Source organism: Anticarsia gemmatalis, chromosome 11 (genome assembly GCF_050436995.1).
Source record: "Anticarsia gemmatalis isolate Benzon Research Colony breed Stoneville strain chromosome 11, ilAntGemm2 primary, whole genome shotgun sequence".
In the NCBI taxonomy this organism is placed as follows: domain Eukaryota; kingdom Metazoa; phylum Arthropoda; class Insecta; order Lepidoptera; family Erebidae; genus Anticarsia; species Anticarsia gemmatalis.
In genome coordinates, this window is record NC_134755.1 from 9,131,283 (window position 1) to 9,155,291 (window position 24,009).

Genomic DNA, 24,009 nt, shown 5'->3' on the forward strand with positions numbered 1-24,009 from the left:
GTTATGGTAATTGTTATGACCATTATAATCCATTTTAATTTGTAAAACACTTATAGGATTAGCGAAATATACACGCGAAATGTATTTCCATTCGTGAAAATCATATTTTCCTCAATTTTTAGGTAGTTTTGTAAGTATGTATTTGGTGTATATCTTAATGGGTTTAGTATCAGTTCAAGTGGGTAGAAACCTACATTACCTACGCAAGAGCTTGTGGTTTTAATTATCTATTCTTGATTTTTATAGAACAATTGATGACGTCGCAAATTTTCCCTAAAGATAAGGCCACACCTACTTAAGTTGTGAACTTTATTACCACGCAGTTAAAGTTCAAAATAGGAGATTGTCACCATTATTAGGAACATTTCAGTTTTAAAAATTGCATTGCATTTACACTGCCACTTATTCAACTTCCCAACACATTTAATAAAAATAAAGAACATTGGTTTTAAAGACTTAAAATATTATTCAATTTTATTGATACTTCCGAAACGTTGACTTTCTATGCATCAACATTAGATAAAACGAACAACAAAGACAACTATTTAGGATAAATAGTTGTGACAGGCGTTTTAGCTACCGAAACAGATTTTAAACTATTATCTATTGTATGCACTATCGGAGGCCCGGTATGTCCGTCTTATCGCCAGCACACAGACACACTAGCCCTTTAAAAATTATACACACAAACAAACAAAGTCATTACCAAATTAACGAGGTTCAGGTGACGAAAAAGCATTTTGTAAACAAGTCTCATTCTGTGCAGTCGTATGGGTGTTTAGTGATTGAACAATTATATGTGCTCACACTAACAAGATTACGAATATCGGATAAAACACACACATGTTTGTGATAATTATATCAGTGGATTGAACCATGTCAACTCCTACTCCGTCACCTCCGAGTCTACATTCGGATAACGATGACTCTAGGGACACTACGTCATCTGGCTTCTCTAATCCAACTGCGTCGAAGTACGATCAAAGCGACATCTCTCACAAAGGTGACTACAGATCCAGTGGAGTAACATCCCATGGTGTCGAAGATATACTATCGGAAGGTGTAAGTTACAACGTTAATGAAAACGTATTCTCCGATTGTAAGCCTGAAGGTCTATCTACAATACCAACGTCTTTCGTCCAAGACTACAACTCTAGAGACTCGACTGGATTCAGCATTCATGATATCCTCGGACTACATCAATCATACAATCCAGTCAATACACAAGATGATCTGGAACCTAGATATGAATACGAAGTACCGCATTACGAAAATATAAGCAACAACTCCAACAATTACGGATCTGGAACAGAGGAAATGATGGCGGAAGATTGCATTGACAAGAGTGACAACATGTTCAGTTCAACCACAACGCATATTGGAAATCAAGTTATTTACACAAGAAGTTACACCGCTAATGAACTCGTCCGGTATCATGACCGAAGCGGTCTAAGCAGCGATGTCGTAAAAGATCCTGTAAGAGAAATCAACGAATTGCATGATTCAAGTTTTCCCAGTCAGGTACGTGCTGAAGTAGAATACGCTTTATTCGTATAGTATTAAGACAAATACTTCCAATTTTGGGTTCACTTCAAAACGCAGTGACGATTGTGATTTACCGCAGAATAACCGGATTCCTAATGACATTTTAATTTTCTTGTAGATAGTAGCAATTAACAATTAGGTCGAACTCACCTTATTGTACTACTACACGTAGGCAAAGCAAGACGTTTTAATTACAATTTTGGTTAATATTCCAGAATACTTCGTGGAATAACAAGTCACCATCGAGCACTCCAATAAGAACGTCGTCAACAATATCAGCCACCGGTAAGTCAAATCATTTTATTTAAGGTCATATGAATACAACCTTTGCTTAATAAAAGTGTTCTCGAATTGGTTCTATATCTGTTTCTTATGTGGTCTTTATATATTTTATAGATATGTCAACCGATTCATCCTACCAAAAAGGATTCACGAAAAGAGCTCGGACGGCCTACACCAGCTCACAACTAGTGGAATTAGAAAATGAATTCCACCAGAACCGCTATCTTTGCCGGCCACGACGGATTGAACTCGCAAATTACTTGCAACTTTCCGAACGACAAATCAAGATATGGTTCCAGAATAGGAGAATGAAGTACAAGAAAGACAATAAGCATAACAAACCATCATCATCTGTTGATGATAGCAGTCCTTCAAGTTCTAAAGAGATGTCACCTAGTCAAGACCACAAGATGAGTCATGGAAGAAGCTGCGGCGGCCACGATCGTCACAGACGTCTGTTGACCGATAACCATGCGTCTCACCACAAACTGTACCTGACATCAAACGACAGCCTTTCAAGACCGCCGGAGTATTCTTCAATCAGTCCGTTAAAATCTGTGATAAAAGGACCACAAAGCACAATTGAGCTGCCGTCGTATACACCAAACTTGTCTTATTCATCATACTACACGCCGGGGACAAGCAGGCCGGCTTACTCACCGATGTCTGAGGTTTATCGGTACAGCAACGATGAGTCATTGTCACAAAATTCTAACGCACTGCCTTCGATAGCATCTGATAGTTACGTGCCGAACGGGACTAATTTGAAATTGAATGATGATTTAGTGAGGTTTAATACTAGTTCAACGTATTATAATCCTTTGTCTAGTCCTGTAGTGATGCCTCCGTCTACCTCTGAGGGTTATGGGTACAGTTCTTCAATGGCTCCGGCCACGATGCCCACGTATGAAGATAGTAGCCTACACCCACGGACTTCTACTTTAGGATTGACCCAAGATCCTTACTTTTCATATTTGCCTGCAACGGACCCTGCAACTCAACACTCTTCGACTGCGGCCAGCAAGTATTCTTCATACATATCTTTATAACATTAGCTATATCGTGTGTATATTTTGTATTGATTGTGTTATTAATATTTGTGTTTTTCTATGAATCGTGTCTTCTTTTACTAGGTTAAAACAAGGAACAGTGCTTTTATAATTCGTGATTGTATCAAAACTGTACCCTAATGTCTAAAATTGTTACTTATGAATTGTTTATTATCATGTTTTGTGTTAAAATTATATAATGTTACTTAATCAGATACTTTTTTATTATATTTCCTACTTAATAAAAATATTTAAGGACTATTTGAGTTTCATTTAGAACTTTAGAAAATTTTCATCTAATCCCATAGTTGCAACCGTACAATGCAATTAACATAGACTAACAAAGCGATTAGAGTCCCCGCAACCATCAAAGTTTATCAAGAAAGTAATCAGTGTTACCCACTGAAGCAGAATTTAGAAACTACAATAAACATTTATAAACGCTAGACTTTGAACAAAAAGCAATTCCTTATTGGAGTAAGGCCATCAACAAATCAACATTAGAATTAATAATTAGTATTAATTAGCTACCAATTAGGCAAAGAACAATGTTTTATCAAAAGCTGAATCCATTGTACTTAGTATTCATTTACTGCCAATATATTGGCTTGAGCAGTAGCTGGTCATTTAAGGTAATTTCTTAATTGACTTCACTGATTGACACATTACGCAATACTATAGATTTTATTTCATTTCGAAATAATAAATTGTGCAATAGAATTCGTCTTGTAAACAATATACCTACTATATTTTTATATTGCGAATCTTCGTCTGAGTTTTATATTTGGTCCTAGTGTATTTATGACACTTCTTCCTTTTACTCTATATCTAAAATTTCCCACTAATATTATGGGACATTTAATAATACCGGAATAAAATCCATAATATGTTTAAATAGGTAATAAGGTATGTAATTAATTTCCTTGAAAATTGCTACACAACGAATTAGTATAACTTTGGTTACAAAATGCAACCTGGAGAATTGTATGGAAAGGAAAAATTAATGTTGCTGAGTTTATTGTTTACCTACAAATTTTCCAAAGGCTAACAGATTGATATGCAACTAGACAAAACATGTAAACAGTATTGTTTACGCTATCTGCTATTTAAAAATGTAAACATGTTATTCACTTTTTGGGACCCTAATGAGGGCTAATTAAGGGATTATTGTAAACCAATCGGGAAACTTCTCACCTGGGGAAGGGGTAGTTAATTGCTAATCACTTGAAACGTATAAAAAGGATATGCAAAGTGCTAATGACATCACTCGATCCCAGTAAAAATTGCAATCATGTATCCGTGTCAAGGCAATACTGATTTTTACTTTGGCGAGCCTTCTATGACCAGTAGTACTGAAAGCTACTGGCCTTACGATCAAAATCAACCAGAAAATTACCAAGTACGTATTATTTCGTATTTATACGTTATAATTAATGACTCCCTCATTTGGGAAAAGACCTTTGCCCTGCAGTGGGACAGAAATGTTATTTAAAAAGAAATTATGACTATGTATTTGGGGACTTGCGTGTAATCTTTGATTGTCTTCTTTCAGGCTTGTTCAAATATTGGTGTGGTTAAAAATGACTACATCCAAAATGCTTCCGCAAGCTGGTCTCCCGAGTACACTAATGTACAGGAAACTGGGCATTTGCAACATATTTTGTCTTCGGGGACAGATCAATTTCATTGCAGCTCTTTTCATCAACATCCTTCCGTACAGGTAATTTTACCCTTTGATTTCATGTAAAACGTCAAATATGTGACCGTTATCTTAATACCTTCGTGATCCCTATGAAGTTTGTGTATTAACAATTATTTTCGTATTTTCAGTACACTCCACTGACACCTGAGCCAGTAGCTCATACAGTATTCGATATTCCAAGACCTCAACAAAACGGCAATGTCATGGCTAAAAGACATCGTGCACAAATTTCTTGTAAGTATTTTCATTTCTCTTAACTTCATCTTTATTTCTACCAACATTATCGTCTATATAACATATATTATCGTCATTATCTCTGACAGATATAATTAAGATATTTCTGATCAATAAAATAATTTTCTCTCTTCAACAGTTGTGCCAACAAAAAGCGGTAACTTCAAAGCAATAGTGAAACGCAAGCGCAAACGTACAGTCTTTACCACTGAACAAGTGGAGGCACTAGAACATATCTTCAAAAGAAAGCAATACATCACGAGAGAAGACAGACAAGTGATTGTCAATCAACTACAGCTGAATGACAAAGCTGTGAAAATTTGGTTTCAAAATCGCCGTTTGAAGGATAAGAAAGGTCCTGAGCAAGTTGACGAAGAATACGAAAATATACCTTCAGAAGAACAACGTGCTCCAGATGTGGCTCGATTAGATTATGTAGAATCTCAAATAAACCAAAAAGCTGATGAATTTGGTTACGTCACTCTAGATGATAGTCTGATGAAAGATTTATACAACGTTATCGACGATTTCTTAAGTAATAGTAAAACAGTTCCTAGTGAACGTACAGTGGAAAGTGATAGTAGCCCTGTATACGAACCTATTTCTCCTGCAAGCGTTTCTGATAGTAATGATGAAGAAAACGCGTGTTGGAAACCGTCTGAACCCAATGAGTCGCTTCAAAGACTTTTCGACTTGCAGACTATGCTTTCGTTGTAATTTATTAGAGCTAAGTTGTATTGTTAATTATTTACTATAATTAAATGTATGTAATCATCAATCAAAGTTTAAAATAAATGCTACTGTGAAACTAAGAACAAATCTTTATTTTTTCCCTCAAACAATATCAATCATTACAAGAATAAATATTATTTACTATAATAAAATGTATGTAATCATCAATCAAAGTTTAAAATAAATGCTACTGTGAAACTAAGAACAAATCTTTATTTTTTCCCTCAATCAATATCAAATATTCTTATCCAAATCCTGTACACACCATACAAAAGCAAAGATAGGGAAGCTATAATTTTAGCGCTTATACTCATTATTAATAATAATTTAAAGTGCCCAATCTATAACTTTCATACCTCTTATAAAAATAGGATACGACTAACATTTTGAGGGTAACTGGAAAACACTTCGTTTGACATCACCACACGCAGTCCTCCTCTCATAATTCGAAGTGATCGCTTGCTGTTAAGACCGGTGATTGTTACAATTCATTGATTCTGACTGATTATATGTTAGATTGATCAAAATGTTACAAAACATGCTGATAACGGCATTAACTCCTTTAAGTAATAAAACTGAGGTAATTTATTTATTTTTTTAAAGGTTAGATGAACACGTTGCTTTTCGTAGCTTTCTAGAAATTGACTAGATGGTCTCAGTGGTGTTTCTAGTGAAATATTTCATTTTCTTTTAGATAAACAGCTGGGAAAACCAACCGTTTACAACTATTTGGCCTGAAAAACCACAACAGAAAGTAAAAGGTTAGTAAATATATTACTTAAAATGGCGATTGTATAAAAACGGTTACGGTCGCGTAAAAAAAGTAATGCAAATTTCAAAATTGTATCGCGTTTAGACCTGTTTTGAGTTGTAGTATTATGTATACAAATTCCGATAGTTTAAATAGTTAATTTTATGTTCCTGTAGATAAATAACGATCCATTGAAACATCTACTATTAAGTCAGTGTACAAAGATAAGCGTACATTTAAAAGTAGTTTAAAGTAAATAAAAATATCTTCGTGTTATAAATAGTAACAAGACGTAAATACGTCGATACGATACGATAGTAGACATGTGGTAACAATACGATTGTTTTTCTTACAGATATAACCAGAACAATAAAGAAGAAACCAAAGCGAGTGCGTACAGCCTTCTCAACGGAACAAATACGTACTTTAGAGAGGACGTACGCACGTTACAAGTACATCGATTCGAACAGGCGTAGTGAGCTCGCCAAGACTTTAAACATTGGAGACAAATGCATCAAAATATGGTTTCAGAACAGACGTATGAAGGAGAAAAAAGAATCATCAGAGTCCGGCTGCGATTCTTCGAGCGAATGTAGTAACGAAACCCCTTCTGTAACTGCCTCGCCTCCGCCACAGGTAAACGAACATTGTAAAAACGAATTCACACATACAAATTACTATCAATGTAATAATTCAGAATATTCTTATCAACTACCCTCTTACTATAGCCATAATGGTGTCCCACAAAATATGTATGGAACTCAGGCACATGGGTTCTACAACGATGGGACCGTGTACCCAACACATTATTATCCAGTTGATATGAATTACACAAATGTTGAGAACAATTGCTACAACCATTACGGCAATGAAATGAATCAGTATTGGGCGTCCAATCACCATTCGTATTATTCCCAAATATAGTAAGTAGAATTATTATAGATTAAATTAGATATTATATAACTACAGATTAATATATTTTCCTATTTATTTCTCAAATACTATTTACCTACATTGTATAGGACATATTTTATTTCTTGAACTTGACAAGTATGTTACTATTTTTGATATTTTTGTTAGTAAATAATCATGTCTAATACCAGTTAGCTCGCTATTATATTAGATTTAAGGATCGTTTAGATGTAAGGAACTGTATAATACTAGAATAAGAAATAAAAGCTTTTATTTGTGTCTCTAATTTTATGTTTTAGGTTAAGCTATATTATTTATTTGAAGAAATGAACTGTTTATTTTAACTTATTCTTGCTTGTTTTTAATTTATATAGTTTATTATAAGTATGTGGATTGAGCCGCTATATAATTGAAATTAATGATAAGGTATGCTAATGCTATTTTCTACACTTTGTTATTTCTATTCTTAAGTTTCTCGTTTCTTTTGATTTCATTGTAATGTTCAACAACTACGAATAAAAAATGTTCTTGTGTAATATTATAGGATTAAATGAATTTGTACTACACTTATGTAAAAATACTTTTGAATAAAATGTTTTCAAAATTACATTTTTGTTCGATTTTGTTTCATTACCCGAACAGTACTGTCTCAATACTAAAATAGTCCATCTCTAGAGCACCCCTTCGAATAGCACCCAGCCTTACTCACCTATATTTGACAGGATCTCTTTGTGGCCTAGGCTAGGTGCTATTCGAATGGGTGTTTTAGATGGGACTACCTCCTAAAATTAAAAGGTTATGTTGGGATTAGGTATAATAAGTCAACATAACATAATACATTTTATTAAAACATCCAATAAGGAACAGATCATAACTAACACTAACAAAATATACCAAAATATAAGATATAAATACATCTTAATTATTGCACCATGGCCATCAATAGGTACTATTTAATAAACATGCATAAAGACAATAACATACTAAGCTTAACTTTTTGATACACGAACAAACTAAGACTAGAATTATCAACAAACATACAACATCAAGTAATTTCGCACATTTATATCAATTTCCATAATCATTGCTAGAACTTAGCACTGGGATTGGGAAATTGCACAGCTGTAATAATATATTGAGGACTTTGAGACTGCTGAGGGAAGTTAAGTGGTACTTGGTTAACATGACAATCACAACAACACTTTTTAGGTGCACTCTCTTGAACAGGGACACTACGAATACTACCAGTTACAGGTACCGAAGAAACGGGAGCAGCAACTGTCGGTACCACATTCACCGGTTTCCAAACCACACCACTAGCAGAATAATACGGTTGAGCATAGAAAGGAGGCATTGTTGGTACAACAGAAATGTATCCTTGATTATTTAAATTATTTGGTACTTGCATTTGACTAGCGATTGGAATATTGATCTTCCGACTTGAGGATAAATCTTCTGGAACCATTTGCTCCATAGATGTGTAATTTAATGGTTTTTGTTCTGTATTGTGTTTCACTTCATGGTGTTCTTGAACAGAAAGAGGCGTTGTATAGTCGGCTTCGTTTTTAAACTTCTTGCATATATCAATAGAGAATTCTGGTTTCGTAAAATTGTTGGGTGAAATTGTTTGATGTGATTCAAAAGCTGGTCGGGTATTGACCACATTTGGTGCTGCATTCTGAATTACCGTAAAGCCTGAATCTTTTACTACACCAGTAGTTAAACATGTAGTGTTATTAGCCGTCATAATATTGTCACGATTTGTCTTATTACCATCAGTTAGTAATGAATGTAAAGTTAATGAATACGGCTTTTGTTCATTAGCTGATGTAGCCACATTATTTAATTGATCTTTAGCAAATTCCTGTGACTTTCGGTTGGTAGGTTCGTCATCAAATTCTTTGCTAATGCTTGTGGATTCCTTCTTTTCTTTCATTCTTCGGTTTTGAAACCATATTTTGACGGCTCTCTCGGGAATGTTTAATGCTACGGCTACGTCCTTGCGATGAGCGTTTCCGATGTAAGGAAACTTTTTGAATTGCTTCTCCAAATAATTCACTTGATCGGTTGTGAATGCACTCCGGAATCTTTTCACCTTTTTCGGACTCGTTTTCTGAAGATTTTCAATCTGAAATGAGCAATGTCTATTAATTTTGGGTAAAAGCACATTTATTATTATTGAAGATTTTAGGATTCAATTAAATTATTAATAGTCTCGTTAGGAAATGATTGCCTCAGTTTCAATTTCTAACAATCGATATATTGTGTAATTCAATTTGATCCAGAAGACCGTGAACATAATATAATTTAATAAACAAAAAGAATCCAATTAGATTAACATAACCGTTGGAGTAAAACTAATGACAGATCAAAAATCAATAAAAACAATTATAAATACGTCTCTCTTAAATTCATTCAACAATTCATGTAAACACATTATCAAAATTATTTTAACAACAATAAAATTATAAATCAGTATAAAAAAATCTTACCATCTTCAGATTATATTCAGTTCTAACAACAAAATCTTCGTTCCCAGTCTGCATATTCACTGAATCAGACACGTTTTGTTTCGGCCACGAATATTTCATTTTCTCTCAATGTTGACACCACTAATACGAAGCAACTAAACACTCTAAACTGATTATGTCCTATATATAGTTATGATTGGAATATAATTATTTCGTTACAATATTACTTAATCATATATCATTAACTAATTATTTGGTGGCGAGAGTCCACAGACGATTACCGTAATGTGTTTAATTAATTGTTGAATTACTTAATGTGCGTACAGTTGAATCAATAGCAGTATCCTACTGATAAAATAATGTGTTATTTGTAATATGACCAGTTTTTAATCACACATCTATTTCCGTAGTTTGAAGGACACTCGGATCTCACTATTTACTAATTATCAATACCGTATAATGGGGTAACTTTGGGAAAATTTAGGGCTCATTTGATTATAGTAATAAGTAAATAGTGATGAATTCAGTTTTCTGGTTCTTGGTACTAAATATCACTATGAATAATATAATTGTAGCATTTCAAAAAGAGTAGGTAATTGACCTTAAACATGCCTATTTTTTTCCATTTTAAAGTAAACCCTGTATTCCGAGTACTACCCCATATAATCGGTACTTTGTTTTCTTACAAGATTCTGTTACCCGTAGCGTGATTCTCGTCCAAAATTGAGTATAGATAACTGGCTAGCTATCGAGAAATTATAAATCAAATCGGATTAGTGCTTCTAGCGGGCGCGGTGAAATTATTTTTGCAGTATATTTTAAATGTCAAACTCTCAATATCCGATAGCAACGGTTGAATTGAATCGCGCTACAGATCTTTAGAGATAGATTGGTACTCAATATGTTACAGTGCTAAAGATTTAAAACACACATGTCTTAGATTGAATGGCTATTGCGGATGCGATAGATGTCGTGTACGCTGTTTGAGTACAGAACGCTCCTCCATATCCTTACTTTTTATCACGATTTCACCAGTTTTGATTTGTTAGTTTAGTAGTAGGTATAAGTACTTTTTGTAATTATTAATCATCTTACACTCTTTATTGAATTAATATTGTGACACAGTTACTTGTGATACCGGTATTCAGTAAAGGGAATGATGAATTTGAACACAACTACAAAATACATGTTTTAAATTCTTTACTTAAACAAAACAATAGGCGTATAATAAAGTTAACATGCTTTAGAAGAACGATATTTTTAAATATATAAGAATGTTTTTAATTGAATGTACATATTTAGTAAATAAACTTGAAGTAAGTAAGTATTAAAAGCTAGTATTTAAAGAAACAGACACTATTAACACTGCAATATGAGTTCTTATGTCATGTGTGTGTCTTTCCACATACACTAGGAAAACGAAAGCGCAGATAGCTAGAAATGTACTCTAGTGACATTTTACTTTTTTGGATTGGAAAGGGGGCGCTTAACTAAAATTACACCAGTATCAGTTTCTATTAGAGCGTGTTGTCTACTAAGTATTTACTTAGGTTTGCTCACTATTACGACGCCTTGACTAACAATTTGTGACAGTAAATTAATAACATCTTTGATTAATTTACATTTTATCTATATCTATACTAATATTATAAAGCTGAAGAGTTTGTTTGTTTGTTTGATTGTTTGTTTGTTTGTTTGTTTGAACGCGCTAATCTCAGGAACTACTGGTCCGATTTGAAAAATTCTTTCAGTGTTAGATAGTCCATTTAACGAGGAAGGCTATAGGCTATATAACATCACGCTACGGTCATTAGGAGCGGAGTAGCAACGAAAAATGTTACAAAAACGGGGAAAATTTTGACCCCATTCTCTTACGTGACGCAAGCGAAGTTGCGCGGGTCAGCTAGTTAAAATATATAAATAACTGTAATAAAATACTATTTTCCAGTCTATCTCTCTCTCTCTCTCTCTGGTTGTGGAGGTAATAAATTAATACTTAATCAAAATGATTAGGTTAGTTTATAATCATTCAAAACGTTCCTAGGTGTCCATTCATTAACCTATAAGTATGTTTGAGTCGTATAAAATATTTGAATACTTTATAAAATTATTGTAGGTCCTCTGAAACATTTAATTTTAAGAATTCTAGTGAACGATAGAAATGTGACTGAAACTTCTTTGTATTATGTGTACGGTGAGTCAAAATATAGTCTGTAAAAATATTTTCGGTAATGTTGTATGAAGGTTAAATAGTACTAAGAAGACATATTCTTTATACCACTGTATTTATTTTACTAAAAGTATTTACAAATGCTTAATAACTACTTAAAACTAATATTCTTCTTCAGTTTGAATGCTTCTAATCCAGGAGAGATCCCAACTCTTTTCTATAATATCACTAGGGGGAGTATTTGTTGAGGAAACTGCTTCAGCTTGTGGCACCGTCTCAGGTGACAACTCTTGTACTTCACTGCCATATGGAGAAGGGTAATGCTGCACTTGCAAATGCACTTGCTGGTATTGTGCATGACATTGGTCCTCCGTAGTGTACTCAGGAACTGGATACATGTCCTGCACTGGGACCGGCACTTGAACCATCGTCGGGGACAAACTGGAGACTGGCATCGAAGGTGTAGACGACGTCGGGAACTGTTCCATGTAAACTCCTTGGTTGTACACCTCGTTTGGAACAGAATACTGCTCGTGAATAAGCATCGGCATCTGAATGCTACCCATTTCGGGAGACGATTCTGATGTACTGGCTTCTTCGGAATCTTCAAGACTCTCAGCTCTGTCCTTCTTCTCCTTCATACGGCGATTCTGAAACCAGATCTTGATGGTCCTCTCGTTGAGACGAAGGACGTCTGCAAGCTCAATGCGACGGGCTCTGTCCAAGTAACGGTTTCTTGCGTATTCTTGTTCAAGCTCCATCATTTGCTGGCTTGTGAATGCAGTCCTGATGCGCTTTTGTTTCTTCACTCCTCCAGTAGTTTTGTTTCCATTCCACGTTGGTGCTTGAGAGACATATCTTCCAAGAGGCGACTGATGGCACCAGTTACCTCCGCCAACGATTTGACCATTCTGTGTTCGAATAACATTTGGCACGCTAATGACCGGTCTGTTGGACAGTCTAGACGGGTTGAGGGTTATGTAGCCGTTGGGTACAGGACTCCTTTGGTAAGGAATGTTCATGTAGCTTGGTGGGTTGTAGGCAATTTGCTGGTTCAGTCCGTTGTTGGCATCGACACCGTTGATGAAGGTAGGCATACTGGAGACACTGGTGGTTGAAACTGGTGTTGGTACCAAATTCGGGACTGGTAGCTCTCTCCATTCCAATTTCTGTAACAAAAGGTAAAGTTCATTAGTATGATAATACAAGGAACTGAAAATTTTGGAGGTAAAGTTGTAAAAGTTGGACTTATCAAACTTAATAATTAGACAGAGTTTTGGATATTTTGGAGGGTGATTTAAGAAATGTATTTACCGTTCCATTCTGCACACTATCCGGACTGACTGACTCGACTTGACTCCACTGACTGTCGCTGCTGTTACAAGCACCATTGGTGACATTGTAAGGAGCTGGTGTAGAACTCTGAGAAGATACGGACTCAGGCATTTCGCAAAGGTTTATAATTATTTGAGTTACGTACTGTACGAAAGCTCAAGTGATTATGATGATTATTGAAATTGTCCTTTATTTTTATATGTCTTGACGAGTCCTCTAAGTTAGGGTGATTAACAAACTAGTTAAAAGCTCGATCCTAGATAAGGTGATTAGTGATTAGGGCTGTTGACAACTTTTGGTGTTATTGTTTTTGAATATGTGACTTAGGTATCATTTTTTTTTTTTGAAAATGAGTTAATGCAAAGAAATGTTTGTGAGCATACTTACTTTTTCTGAAAATTCATACTTCATAAAAAATTCCGAAACATATTTAGTTACAAAAGTATCTGACTAGGACTGAATTCGTAACATAGTAAATTATTTCAAAGGGCATCGAATAAAGCGATGACAAAATCATAATCGTATAATTATCATATTTCTTAAAATTTCCGTTCCATTCCATATTATCAACGAATATTTACTGCCCATGCCTTTAATTTTACAATATTAAAAATATATATAAAATGCCTAATATTTTCAAAACCCACTAGTTTCAGTCTCTAAGTCTAACTGTAACTGAATTAGTGTAACAGTTCCAAAATACTTTATACCAGATGTAATCACTTCATCTAATGAATAATTAAATGCAATAAGTTTATGTTCTGTGTTAACTACAGCTACTTAATTGTACCATTTCCTAATAACTTAACGTTATGTTTTCGTAGTATGCTTACAATATATTAAGGGTCAAATCCATGATGTAGTGAAATCCCTATTTTTAAAATGTGCATGGAAACTACTTTTCCTACTAACTCGACTCAACCCACAGTATAAAGAGTGTAAAATTTACCCTCAGGAGAATAATTGCATACTTAACTTCATTGCGGTCTAAGTGTGGATTGAGTCCTTTCTGCTTAACTACGACAAAGTTTTGTATACTTACAAAACTTCAAAAGTCTTGTATGACAAAATGTTTAGATGTGAATGAAGCAGGTGAAGTTTGTAAGGATTGAACGTAGGGCTTTATTTTCAAAGTAACCCTATGAGGAAAAGTTGTAAAATCATGTATGCATGTTAAAAAGAGTTATTTTCCAAAATTATAAACTCTATCTTTGAATATCTCAAAAATACACAAGCATCCAAGATCAAGTCACTTGTGTATTTTTGTGACACTTTAAGACTCATTGTTATCTATAGATAACATCTTCTTCGGAATAACAAATCATTAGCCTCCCAATATAAATATTAGTAAAGAGAACAAAATATTTCGCAACAAACTGTTCGAAACTACTTTTGAAGATATTAGTTCTTATCTATTTTTACCCGAAAACCTTCATATAATACTTAAAAAGAAAATTAAAAGGAAAAGTTTTGAAAGCGCCATCTCGCAGACAACTTAGTTACTACAAACAGGCTTTGAAACGAGCTTCTCGTTGGGCAACGGGGGAACTCGCACTAATACAAGCTCGCTCGCGCCACGTATGAAAAAAGCAAAGTTTATTAATATTACATATTATATTGAGAGATTTTTATTTAATATCTAAGTAAAAGTAACTTTAGTATTACTGCTTATAATATAAGAAACTGATATAGGACCTTAACTAATTCATGTATTGTTATGTGAAGCTTGTGAGCGGTTTTCAGTCGGCAACGTCCGTTGGTTTCATTGTGACCTTTGTAAATGTATATAGATGGCGCAGTTGGTATGTTTGAGGTGAAAAGCTACAGGAAATTTCTTTGAATGTTATATACCAATTGACTGCTTTGTGCATCTATTTTGTCTTTCGATATTTTGCCTACCAAAAGCCTTTTAAATAATATTATGGTAAGCACTTATACACTGCAGGAACGGTTAACATATCGATATGTGATTAATCTGGGCGCAGGTAACAAAATCGAGAGCTGTTGATTTTACTGCATCTAAACTTAAAAATATTATGGTAGGCTTACTAGACCATTTAAATACTTGTAGTTCAAACTCACATAGACATTCTAAGAACATTATAAAAATATTTTGAATTATTTTCATTTCAAATTATTTTTATGAATTCAAAATTGCTCTTAAACGCGGTTAAAAATTTACAGGTAAGTATGTACTATCGTATACGATACACCGTCTAAAAAAATCACCGCGTTTTCTATGTTATATGTACAAGTTGTTTTTATTAAGTGTAGAAGCAGTGATAGTTTAAAAACGTTAAACGCATTCAAATCAACTATGCTAACTATGTTTTCAACGACTATCTACCTAACACCGAACCCGTGCAGTACCAAGTATAAACAATTGAACATCTTTACATATAAAATAGACAGAGAATATCTCGATATGAACATTGGAATCGTCACAACGGTTGACGAATGTAGAATATTTCGCCAAAGTACTTTTACTGTGGCCTATGCCTGAGTTTGCTTATATTGAATAAACGTGAGTTGAATAGACAACTAGGGTTGGCACACACGCATATAGAATTTTTGCCAAAAAAAATAGATTGAATAGCAAAATACCGTATTAAAATTTAGATTTAATTTATATTTATTCAGAAAAACAAAAAAACATACTTTTGATAAACAAGAATAGCCTGTTTCTAAAAATTAAATACCTAACATAAATAAATGAGCAAATACCCTAGGTTTTTATATAATCCATACACAAATAATATAAATTATAGTATTGTAACTCAAACGCATATAATATAATTTACTTATCAAAAGTAGATAAATAAAATGGCGCGGACATCGTAGGCGGGGTCTTGAACAATAGAATAGAAAGAGACGGCAATATCTGTCAATCACTATTGTAAAGGGGATTATCCTTCAAAGGGTACTTGTTTGTCTGTACTGCGGGAGTATTTGTACAGTTATCTGAATAAATAACAATAGAAACAGATACGCTAATCACTTTGTTTATTGAATTTAGACGTATTTTTTTTGTTCTTAATTTGTTTGTTTACATGATGATATGTTTTGTAGCATCAATTTTGCTACCTGCTTCCGATTTTGAGTTCTATATAATTTTAATATTCAGTAGCTCCCAAGTTTGTTGCTTTTCGTATTACTTTTCATTTCTATCATGTCTGCAACTATTTATGCTACATACAAAATTATAATGATCTATCATAATGAGCTATGTATTTCCTTAGGTAAAATCTAATGAAACTTTCGTGTATACTAAAAATGTTAGTATACTTACTTTAAATGGAACTTAACCAACAATAAGTAACTGTAATAAAAACTTAATATCAACATTTATTTTAAAGAAGTACTAAATGTACCTTTCACTAGATTCTACTACTCAAAATCACCAAAATTATTGAGCCAAATAGTGTCAGCCCTAAATCGCAGCCGCCGCGGAAGATCATCAATCATCGCGGCAAGACAATCACAACCGGTGGCACATCTGCCACGCTCGTCGCCGCTATGCCGCGTCGTGCCGCGCTACGCCGCGCTATGCCGCGTCGTGCCGCATCGTGCCGCGTCCCACCGAGCTGCGTTTCAACGCTGTGACGCTGCAAACTGCGTTAAGGGATGATCAGCGATTGTAATCTACTTATTAAATTAGTTTTGCTGTAGTATCGTCTAGTAGGTAAAATAGTTTGAATTAATTGATGGCCTAAAATATCAACAATATACATTGTATTGTTGATATGCCTACCAGCTGTTCATAAGTAGGTTTATAAAAATAAAAGTTAATAGCAAATAATATTGTTGCCATTGAAGTTGGCTTAGTCCTCAAAACAAAATCCATTGAATGGGTTACGAAGCATTAACTAAGCAATATTCTATTTCTTTTTAATAACTAGCTTTCCTGTTTTTTTTTTATTTTAGGTTCAATCAGCATTTTAATTTAACTTGACACACTAGTGCTACAAATTTACACTTTGATCGTTTTTTGTTTCTAAATAACGACTCCGGAAAGGCATTCAAAGTTTATCGGTACCACGTATGATTGCTAAATAATTCAATTTTAGATGCAATTCAGTGTACAATAGATCCTTAGCACAGTGCAAAAGACTAATGTAAATAAGAATTATCAGATGAAGATTACATATAATATAACATTTTCGAAATAAACAAAAACAAACAAGTTTTTTTTTAATAAAACGTTTGTAAGATTACATAAACATTAATAAGGGCAACCCTCTCGGTTTTAATCTCGCCATACGCACCTTGTTATTTTCTCGTAAAATATCGCTTTCCATATTTCACTAGTGGAAAATTGTAATATCGTGGCCCGTCGTCTTAATAAACATTTTTTTTCGTCATATGAAAATGACATTCGGGCGTCACGTGTGACATTGATGAAAAAATATAAAAGAAATGATGGGATCGACGGGAGCCCGCTATCCGGAGGTTATTTCTTGTCTTTATAAGGTATTGTGAGTATGTATGCTATGAATCGTGGAGAAGTTTGGTTATTGCATAAAACAAGAAGATTTCTACAAAACGTAGCTATTATTTGAAATTGCTAAATACTTCTCATTTTCCAGTGAAGCTGAATACCATTTGTGTTTATTGTTGTTTCTTACTATCAAACAACACCAATGACATCCTATAACTGAAAAAGACATCGTCGTTCAAGTTTTAACTGATATTATTTCCGATTTGCATTCAGATTTGTAGACAAATACTATTAACATTTCTGTAACTTTCATTAAAATGGTATTGTATATTATGAAACAGAATGTTTAACATGTTGCCAAACAGTAAATAAAAGCCCAATACCGACTATATTCCTGTAATATAGAATAAAGAATATCGCAGACGGGCCGATTGCGTTTGACAAATGAGTATCATTATTTGACAGACGGTAGATCGGCCTGTGTGTCGACATGCTGTTGTCTTTTGTTTTATTAAACCCACCCCACGGCGCATTGATGTTGTGAGGGATGACGGTACATAATACCATGTTAGTATTATGAGCTAAAGTTTCTTGCAAGTGGCGCGAATTCTTACATAAAATGTTTAAGAAAGTTGGGCATTTTTTCTCGTAGGATATGACAAAAATACTTTCTACGTGCCTTGCAATAACAAATAAGGAATGGGTTCCATTAATAGACTCGTAAAATACCTCGGTTTCAAATTCGTTCAGTCGAGCACAAGGCTCCGAAAAGTCAATTGTAGTCCTTATATAAATTAGATTCTAGCATGTGACTATACTAGAATCTAATTCATATAAGGTACCACCTAACATCCTACTACAAAAAAGTATTTAACAGTCAAAATTCTTATACAATATCAAAGATACCACCCGATTGCAGTACTAATTGAATCGTTAAACTCCATTAAGCATATTAATTAAGCTAAAACAACTATATAAAGACGAGAACGCACCGTGAATTCATTACAGAATCGAATCATCGACTGTCTATTATAAAAGCAGGGCTGCCACAAAGCCGGATGAAACGACAAAAGGAAACGCGAGCCCGAGGCGAAATCTCGCGGGCCATAAATCATAGGGCACGGAAGCAACCCTAGATTCAAACTCAAGGGGTTCGTTTTAATGCTTTAATATTTATCTGGTGTTATTATTTTTAATAATGTTGCGTTTAGCTTGAGGATGATCAGCTGATTTTTATATGCAGCTTCAGCTAGGCCTAATAGATGGAACAAAGGAAGGATAAAGTGATTTGTGACCTAATATTGACACCGGCCTTTATGTAACGTAGAATGCAAACGCATGAATGTTCCGTACCATTATTTATAAAAACAGCAAAAAGTATTTATTCCTCCTAGATATTTATTTTATTCGGTTTTAGTATTTATAAGTCTTAGTAATAGGATCCCGTTTTCATCTTTGTGTACGAAACCCTAAAGAATTGATTTTGGTTTTCAGAGCCGTATGATTACTTAAATTGCATCTTCATCTTTCGTAGAAAATCAGCTAATGTACATTTTTTTAATTCTTTCCTACATTATTACATTACCGTACACATGGATGTTAGTACTAGTTTTTTTAAGTCATGTGTGTGATATCCATTTCTTTATAATACACATTTATAGAATCCTGTTACATTTACAAAGTCATCGTTTTAATTTCAAATCAATGTCTTAATTCGAAATAAATGATGATTACTAACATTTTGGGTTTATTATGGGTTTTGTACGCGGCTACTTTTAACTTTATTAAGTATCTATTGAATTAATGTAAAACTACATGTCTACTCGAAAATATTGTCTGCTAATACAAATCTTGCATTTCATGTAGGCATGAATGAAATTCTTAGTAATAGAATATTGATTCTCGATTGAAATAAACGTGAATTCAACATTTGTAAGTTACAATAGAGTAGTCTTGCCAATATCGACCACTAAGGATTCTGTCCACATTGGCACATTTTTTGTTTTAATCATAATAATAGTAGTTCTAGAAGTTAATTTCATCACTTTTTATATTAAGTTTATCATTAAAATATTTTAATTGTACTTTCTAATGTGCCGTAAGATAGAAATAAAAGTTTTCTTACTGTTTATTACCGAATAATTATAGCAAATTACATGTCTAAGCTATTACATTACGTGCCTAAAGTTCTGTAGAATTTTCCACTGATTGAAACACTGTATTAATTAAACATTACTTCAGTAATTGTCAGAACAGTTTACCTAGAAATCTCCATTAAAATAATTGCCGTCACATGCACTCACATTAAGTAATAGATACTAGTAATATTACTAATATTGGTGTAATTGCGTAATCACTAATTATAAATATGACTAATATTCGCTAGTAATTAATAAAGTGGTAATTTGCGATACTCATTACATTTATTGAACAAGTATGGAATTCCATCAGGATGTGTAAGTACGATACATTTTCATTACCAGTTTAATGAGTAATTAATAAATTGGCGATCATTTGCATAGTGTGTTGTAATTAATATTGTACAGTAGTGTAAGTACTCTTGTATTCCTTAAGTAGTTAAATTATGCATAAAAGTAGGTAGGTATATTGAACAAATTAGTTTCAAATAGATATGCAATCAAAAAGAGCATGGCAGCGTTATACGCAATAAATAAAGTAGCTATGATTTCCGATAGTGGAAAATATCTTTAATATACTTTTTTTTGACCCTGGGTTTTGACTGGGCAGAGGCCCCCACCTTCACGAAGGTAGGGTTAGGCCTTGAGTCTAAGCCAAGTGCATGCAGTTGGGGATTTTGCATTCCCTCAAGAATTATGTTAATCAAATACTTTTCAGGTACTTAAGCAAAGTTTCATCGTGACGTCAATTTATTTGTATTTTTTTTTTCAAATAAAAGTGACATTTAAAAAGCAAGCATTTATATTATGCCCTCAAAATAAGCTTTGAATAAATAGACGTTAGTAAAGATCTGATAATAATAATCGATGGTCAATTTAATATACAGGAAATTAGTGTTGTTAAAATTACTTAATTGAAATCCAATGTAAGTATAAGAACTTATTAACAGTGGTAATGACCAATTAATTAGTAATATTTTGCGTAATTATTAGCACTGGTTAACTCATTCATATAAATGTACTAACTATTAAACTTAATTAACTTTTAGTTAACGCTAACGTTATATACATATACCGAATAATATTTTTGAGTATCCGTTACTTTTTGTCATACTTATTTAATCGGTGTTTACAATCATTCTTTCTGATTTATGTAAAAGATTATTTGGTGCATTCAGAGCTTTTACTGACTTAACTAAGTTTCTTGCAAATGGTAGATTATTTACAAATTTTCTTAAATTAGAAAACCCAATTACCTATCTAGAAAAAAAAAAGGTGCATTTGTGACAAAGACTGATTTAATCTTTGGTGACGTGTTTTAGTGGAGCCTCATAAAAAAAAGTCTGGTGTTTAACTATCGTTGTATTAGAAGTATATTTGTTAAAAAATCAATACAACATTAATTGCTCATAAATAACCTGATTAGTGTTTTGTTACAGCTACTAAACTTCCTACCCCACCTAAATTTTGAAGTTTACTTTTCAATAAAGATATATTACGATCTTCAACAGTTCACCCACTCCATACGAATCCCGCATCAATGATTAGTATCCTTGTAAACCGTCGAGCTCTCAGCACTGTTGATAAATAGTCACTCGCTGGCGATAGGCCAACCTCGCGGAATAATCAAATTTTGTTCCCAACGCTGCCTCCGCGTCGTGTCTTTTATGGATTTTATTCCCCCTAACAAGATGCTTGAGGGTTGCGGTTGCTTGAATTAAATTGTCGTTGATAAACTCTTACGTAGTGGTGGAAAAAGTGCAACTGGAGTGGGACGCGTTCTAAATCGTAAACTGTTTACGGTTTTGTTTAGTGAGGTGAACAAATCGTACCTTTGATTGCATTTGAATGTCTTATTAGAATAGTGAACGTATAATCTAACTAGTATATTTTGACCCCTGAATGACCCCGCAATAGTTTCTTAAGGGCCGCAAATTCCAGTTAGATTATTTGTCCATTTCCACTTACTAGCTGTCGGCGATTCAATTTGGCATTAAAATTTGTGTTTTCTAATAAGAGTTCCCTCGAATGCCATACATACCCATCATATCAATAGTAACGACGTGTTTATTTTCGAACAGAAGTTCACTGGGCCCGTGTTCGGCTAACAATCTTTATAAATAAAGCGAGCCCATTGCCTATTCATGACCGGGCAGAATTCTCCCCCCTCCCCGCTGTCAGCTCACCCCCGTATCAAACAAGCCCCTTCATGTCAAATACTCCGCGCCCCGCGTCTGTCAAACTCTTCGCCAGCGTTTGACAGGGATCCTCCCTCGCCCGCGGGGAGGTGGAGGGCCACCTTTCACTGGTATTTGCCAATCAACAATGAACCCTGATTGGTGTTCGATAAGGTTGATATTTGTGGTGGGTTTTGTTGTTCCACCCGTGCTGTCACGAGTCTAGGTGCAGGCGCCACGTCGAATGATGGATGACGTCAGGGAAGGTCGGCAGCATCACACGTCATTCATGTGTACACAGGCGTAAGGGATACGTTTTTCGCGTGACGATATAATATTGGTGATATGCAAATTTGCTGTCGGTCGCGTCGAACTGCCACCGATCGTATCCGTAATAGTTGAACACAATATTGAGTTTATTAGCGACACCTTTTTATTAGTAGCCACGTTGATATTGTCAAGATTTATGGGACACGCTACAGATGTGCTTAGCAGTAGATCATTGTTAGCTGAAAATTGTACTTTAAACATCGTTACAAAGCCGCAAACCTGGTAATTAGCATCAAACCTGTCGAATGTTTACGACATAATATCGAACTTTCAATAAACTTTCCACAGTACAGAAGTACTAAATAACTAATGATAAACACAAGCCTTAAAAGTACTACTTGATTGCAGCTACCATTGTGCACGACATATTCTATGACAAATCAACAATCCTTGCAGTATTAACTAAATCCTGGTTTTAATTATGATCCCCTGTTCAAAATATCTTTATTATAAGTGTTTGTGCGGTACAGTTAACAGAAGCTTCGCCCTCGCGACTTCTCTAATGTATACTTTATGAAAATTAAATATTTCACTGTGAGCCCCGAGCTGTGCCGCCGAGTGGGGATTACAACAAATTTGCATTATTTAATGGATACCGTGCGTGAGGATTTGTCAACAAATTCACTTGTTTTGAACAACGGTGAGAGATTTTGCTTCGTAAGGTACATTTTTAGGTATAGCTAATATGCATTCGTAGCAGCTTCGTCAAACTTTAAATCAAAATTAGCATTGACATTGGATTTACTGGACTATTTTATTCGCTTCATTTATAGATATAGATTTCGTTTGTACTGTTCGCAATTACAAAATCAAATAAATTGAAAAAATAATGGTATTCGATCGTTCGGGAATCTCAGATGTACATATATTGCTCCCGTTAATAAGTGTTGTTAGTTTAGCAAGTTGCTTCAGGTGAGAAGTAATAAACAGATAAAATCATATTATCATCTGGATACGTCGATGAGTCCACAAGCAGATATTCTTACAAGATTATATGCGTACATTCATCTGCTTTCAGTTTTAAATACTCCAGTCTAGGTTTTGTTTGCTAGCAAACTTGAACTTAGTTTGAGAAACAAACCGCTTGGCATACCACATTTTTCCCTTCTTTATTTTTTCATGAATAAAACAACAGATTTCTACTTCCGCTGGGTAACTTCTCCCTACCACCTTCGATTTATTCGTTGGATAAAGAAAACTTCTTTTAAAAATGTAGGTAAAGTTCCCTTTAATATTTTCCGTCTGTTAGATATCTCGAGGCCTGCCGTTCAAATTATGTGCATTTAAAATTGTGCTTTTTATTTTTAACCGCAGCTTAAACAATGGTGTTAGCTTCCAGATTTTTTTTTAAGCGTCATATCTGTCTTTGTATAAATGTGACATAAAACTACAATTCATGTATTATATCACCTCTTTCATAGACAATGTAATGAACTTTGCTCATTAAAAGCAAATCGTGAACACGTAACCAAACTTTTAAAGAATTAAGGTTTTTCTGTGGCTAGCATTTACTAAGGTAAAAAGAAACACTCTATACCTTTTCTCGACAACACAGTCTTCAACACTTCTATAGTGTTTTGCAGGACTATAGTAAGTATCAAAAATAGGTACAAATTCAAAACAGCTTTCAATATGAAGGATAACGTTGTTGTTCTCGATACAATCGTCGATCTATCAAGCTCGCGACATGACTGACACTTGTTAGATAGTGCCGCTGCAATTTAAATTTAAATCCTAGGAAAT

General features: G+C 34.1%; 5 protein-coding genes across 5 annotated transcripts; 3 read left to right on the plus strand and 2 right to left on the minus strand.

Annotated features, from left to right (window-relative positions):
* The first annotated feature begins 757 nt into the window (after positions 1–757).
* Positions 758–3,126, plus strand: LOC142976501 (uncharacterized). Its single transcript, XM_076119906.1, has 3 exons — positions 758–1,521; positions 1,761–1,830; positions 1,942–3,126. The coding sequence occupies exons 1-3, from the start codon at positions 877–879 to the stop codon at positions 2,874–2,876; spliced, it is 1,650 nt and encodes a 549-aa protein (XP_075976021.1). The 5' UTR covers positions 758–876; the 3' UTR covers positions 2,877–3,126.
* A 1,028-nt stretch (positions 3,127–4,154) lies between these two features.
* On the plus strand, positions 4,155–5,597 carry LOC142976753 (homeobox protein Hox-B4-like). Its single transcript, XM_076120285.1, has 4 exons — positions 4,155–4,275; positions 4,429–4,596; positions 4,707–4,812; positions 4,952–5,597. The coding sequence occupies exons 1-4, from the start codon at positions 4,168–4,170 to the stop codon at positions 5,527–5,529; spliced, it is 960 nt and encodes a 319-aa protein (XP_075976400.1). The 5' UTR covers positions 4,155–4,167; the 3' UTR covers positions 5,530–5,597.
* Positions 5,598–5,967: 370 nt separating this feature from the next.
* On the plus strand, positions 5,968–7,814 carry LOC142976528 (uncharacterized). The gene is made up of 3 exons (XM_076119948.1): positions 5,968–6,124; positions 6,239–6,305; positions 6,651–7,814. The coding sequence occupies exons 1-3, from the start codon at positions 6,071–6,073 to the stop codon at positions 7,217–7,219; spliced, it is 690 nt and encodes a 229-aa protein (XP_075976063.1). The 5' UTR covers positions 5,968–6,070; the 3' UTR covers positions 7,220–7,814.
* Positions 7,815–8,147: 333 nt separating this feature from the next.
* On the minus strand, positions 8,148–9,815 carry LOC142976562 (uncharacterized). The gene is made up of 2 exons (XM_076119993.1): positions 9,700–9,815; positions 8,148–9,335 (listed from the first exon to the last, which is right to left on the minus strand). The coding sequence occupies exons 1-2, from the start codon at positions 9,796–9,798 to the stop codon at positions 8,295–8,297; spliced, it is 1,140 nt and encodes a 379-aa protein (XP_075976108.1). The 5' UTR covers positions 9,799–9,815; the 3' UTR covers positions 8,148–8,294.
* Positions 9,816–11,946: 2,131 nt separating this feature from the next.
* LOC142976561 (uncharacterized) lies at positions 11,947–13,332 on the minus strand. The gene is made up of 2 exons (XM_076119992.1): positions 13,163–13,332; positions 11,947–13,017 (listed from the first exon to the last, which is right to left on the minus strand). Exons 1-2 carry the CDS (start codon positions 13,292–13,294, stop codon positions 12,010–12,012), a joined length of 1,140 nt encoding a protein of 379 aa, XP_075976107.1. The 5' UTR covers positions 13,295–13,332; the 3' UTR covers positions 11,947–12,009.
* Between the last annotated feature and the right edge of the window lie 10,677 nt (positions 13,333–24,009).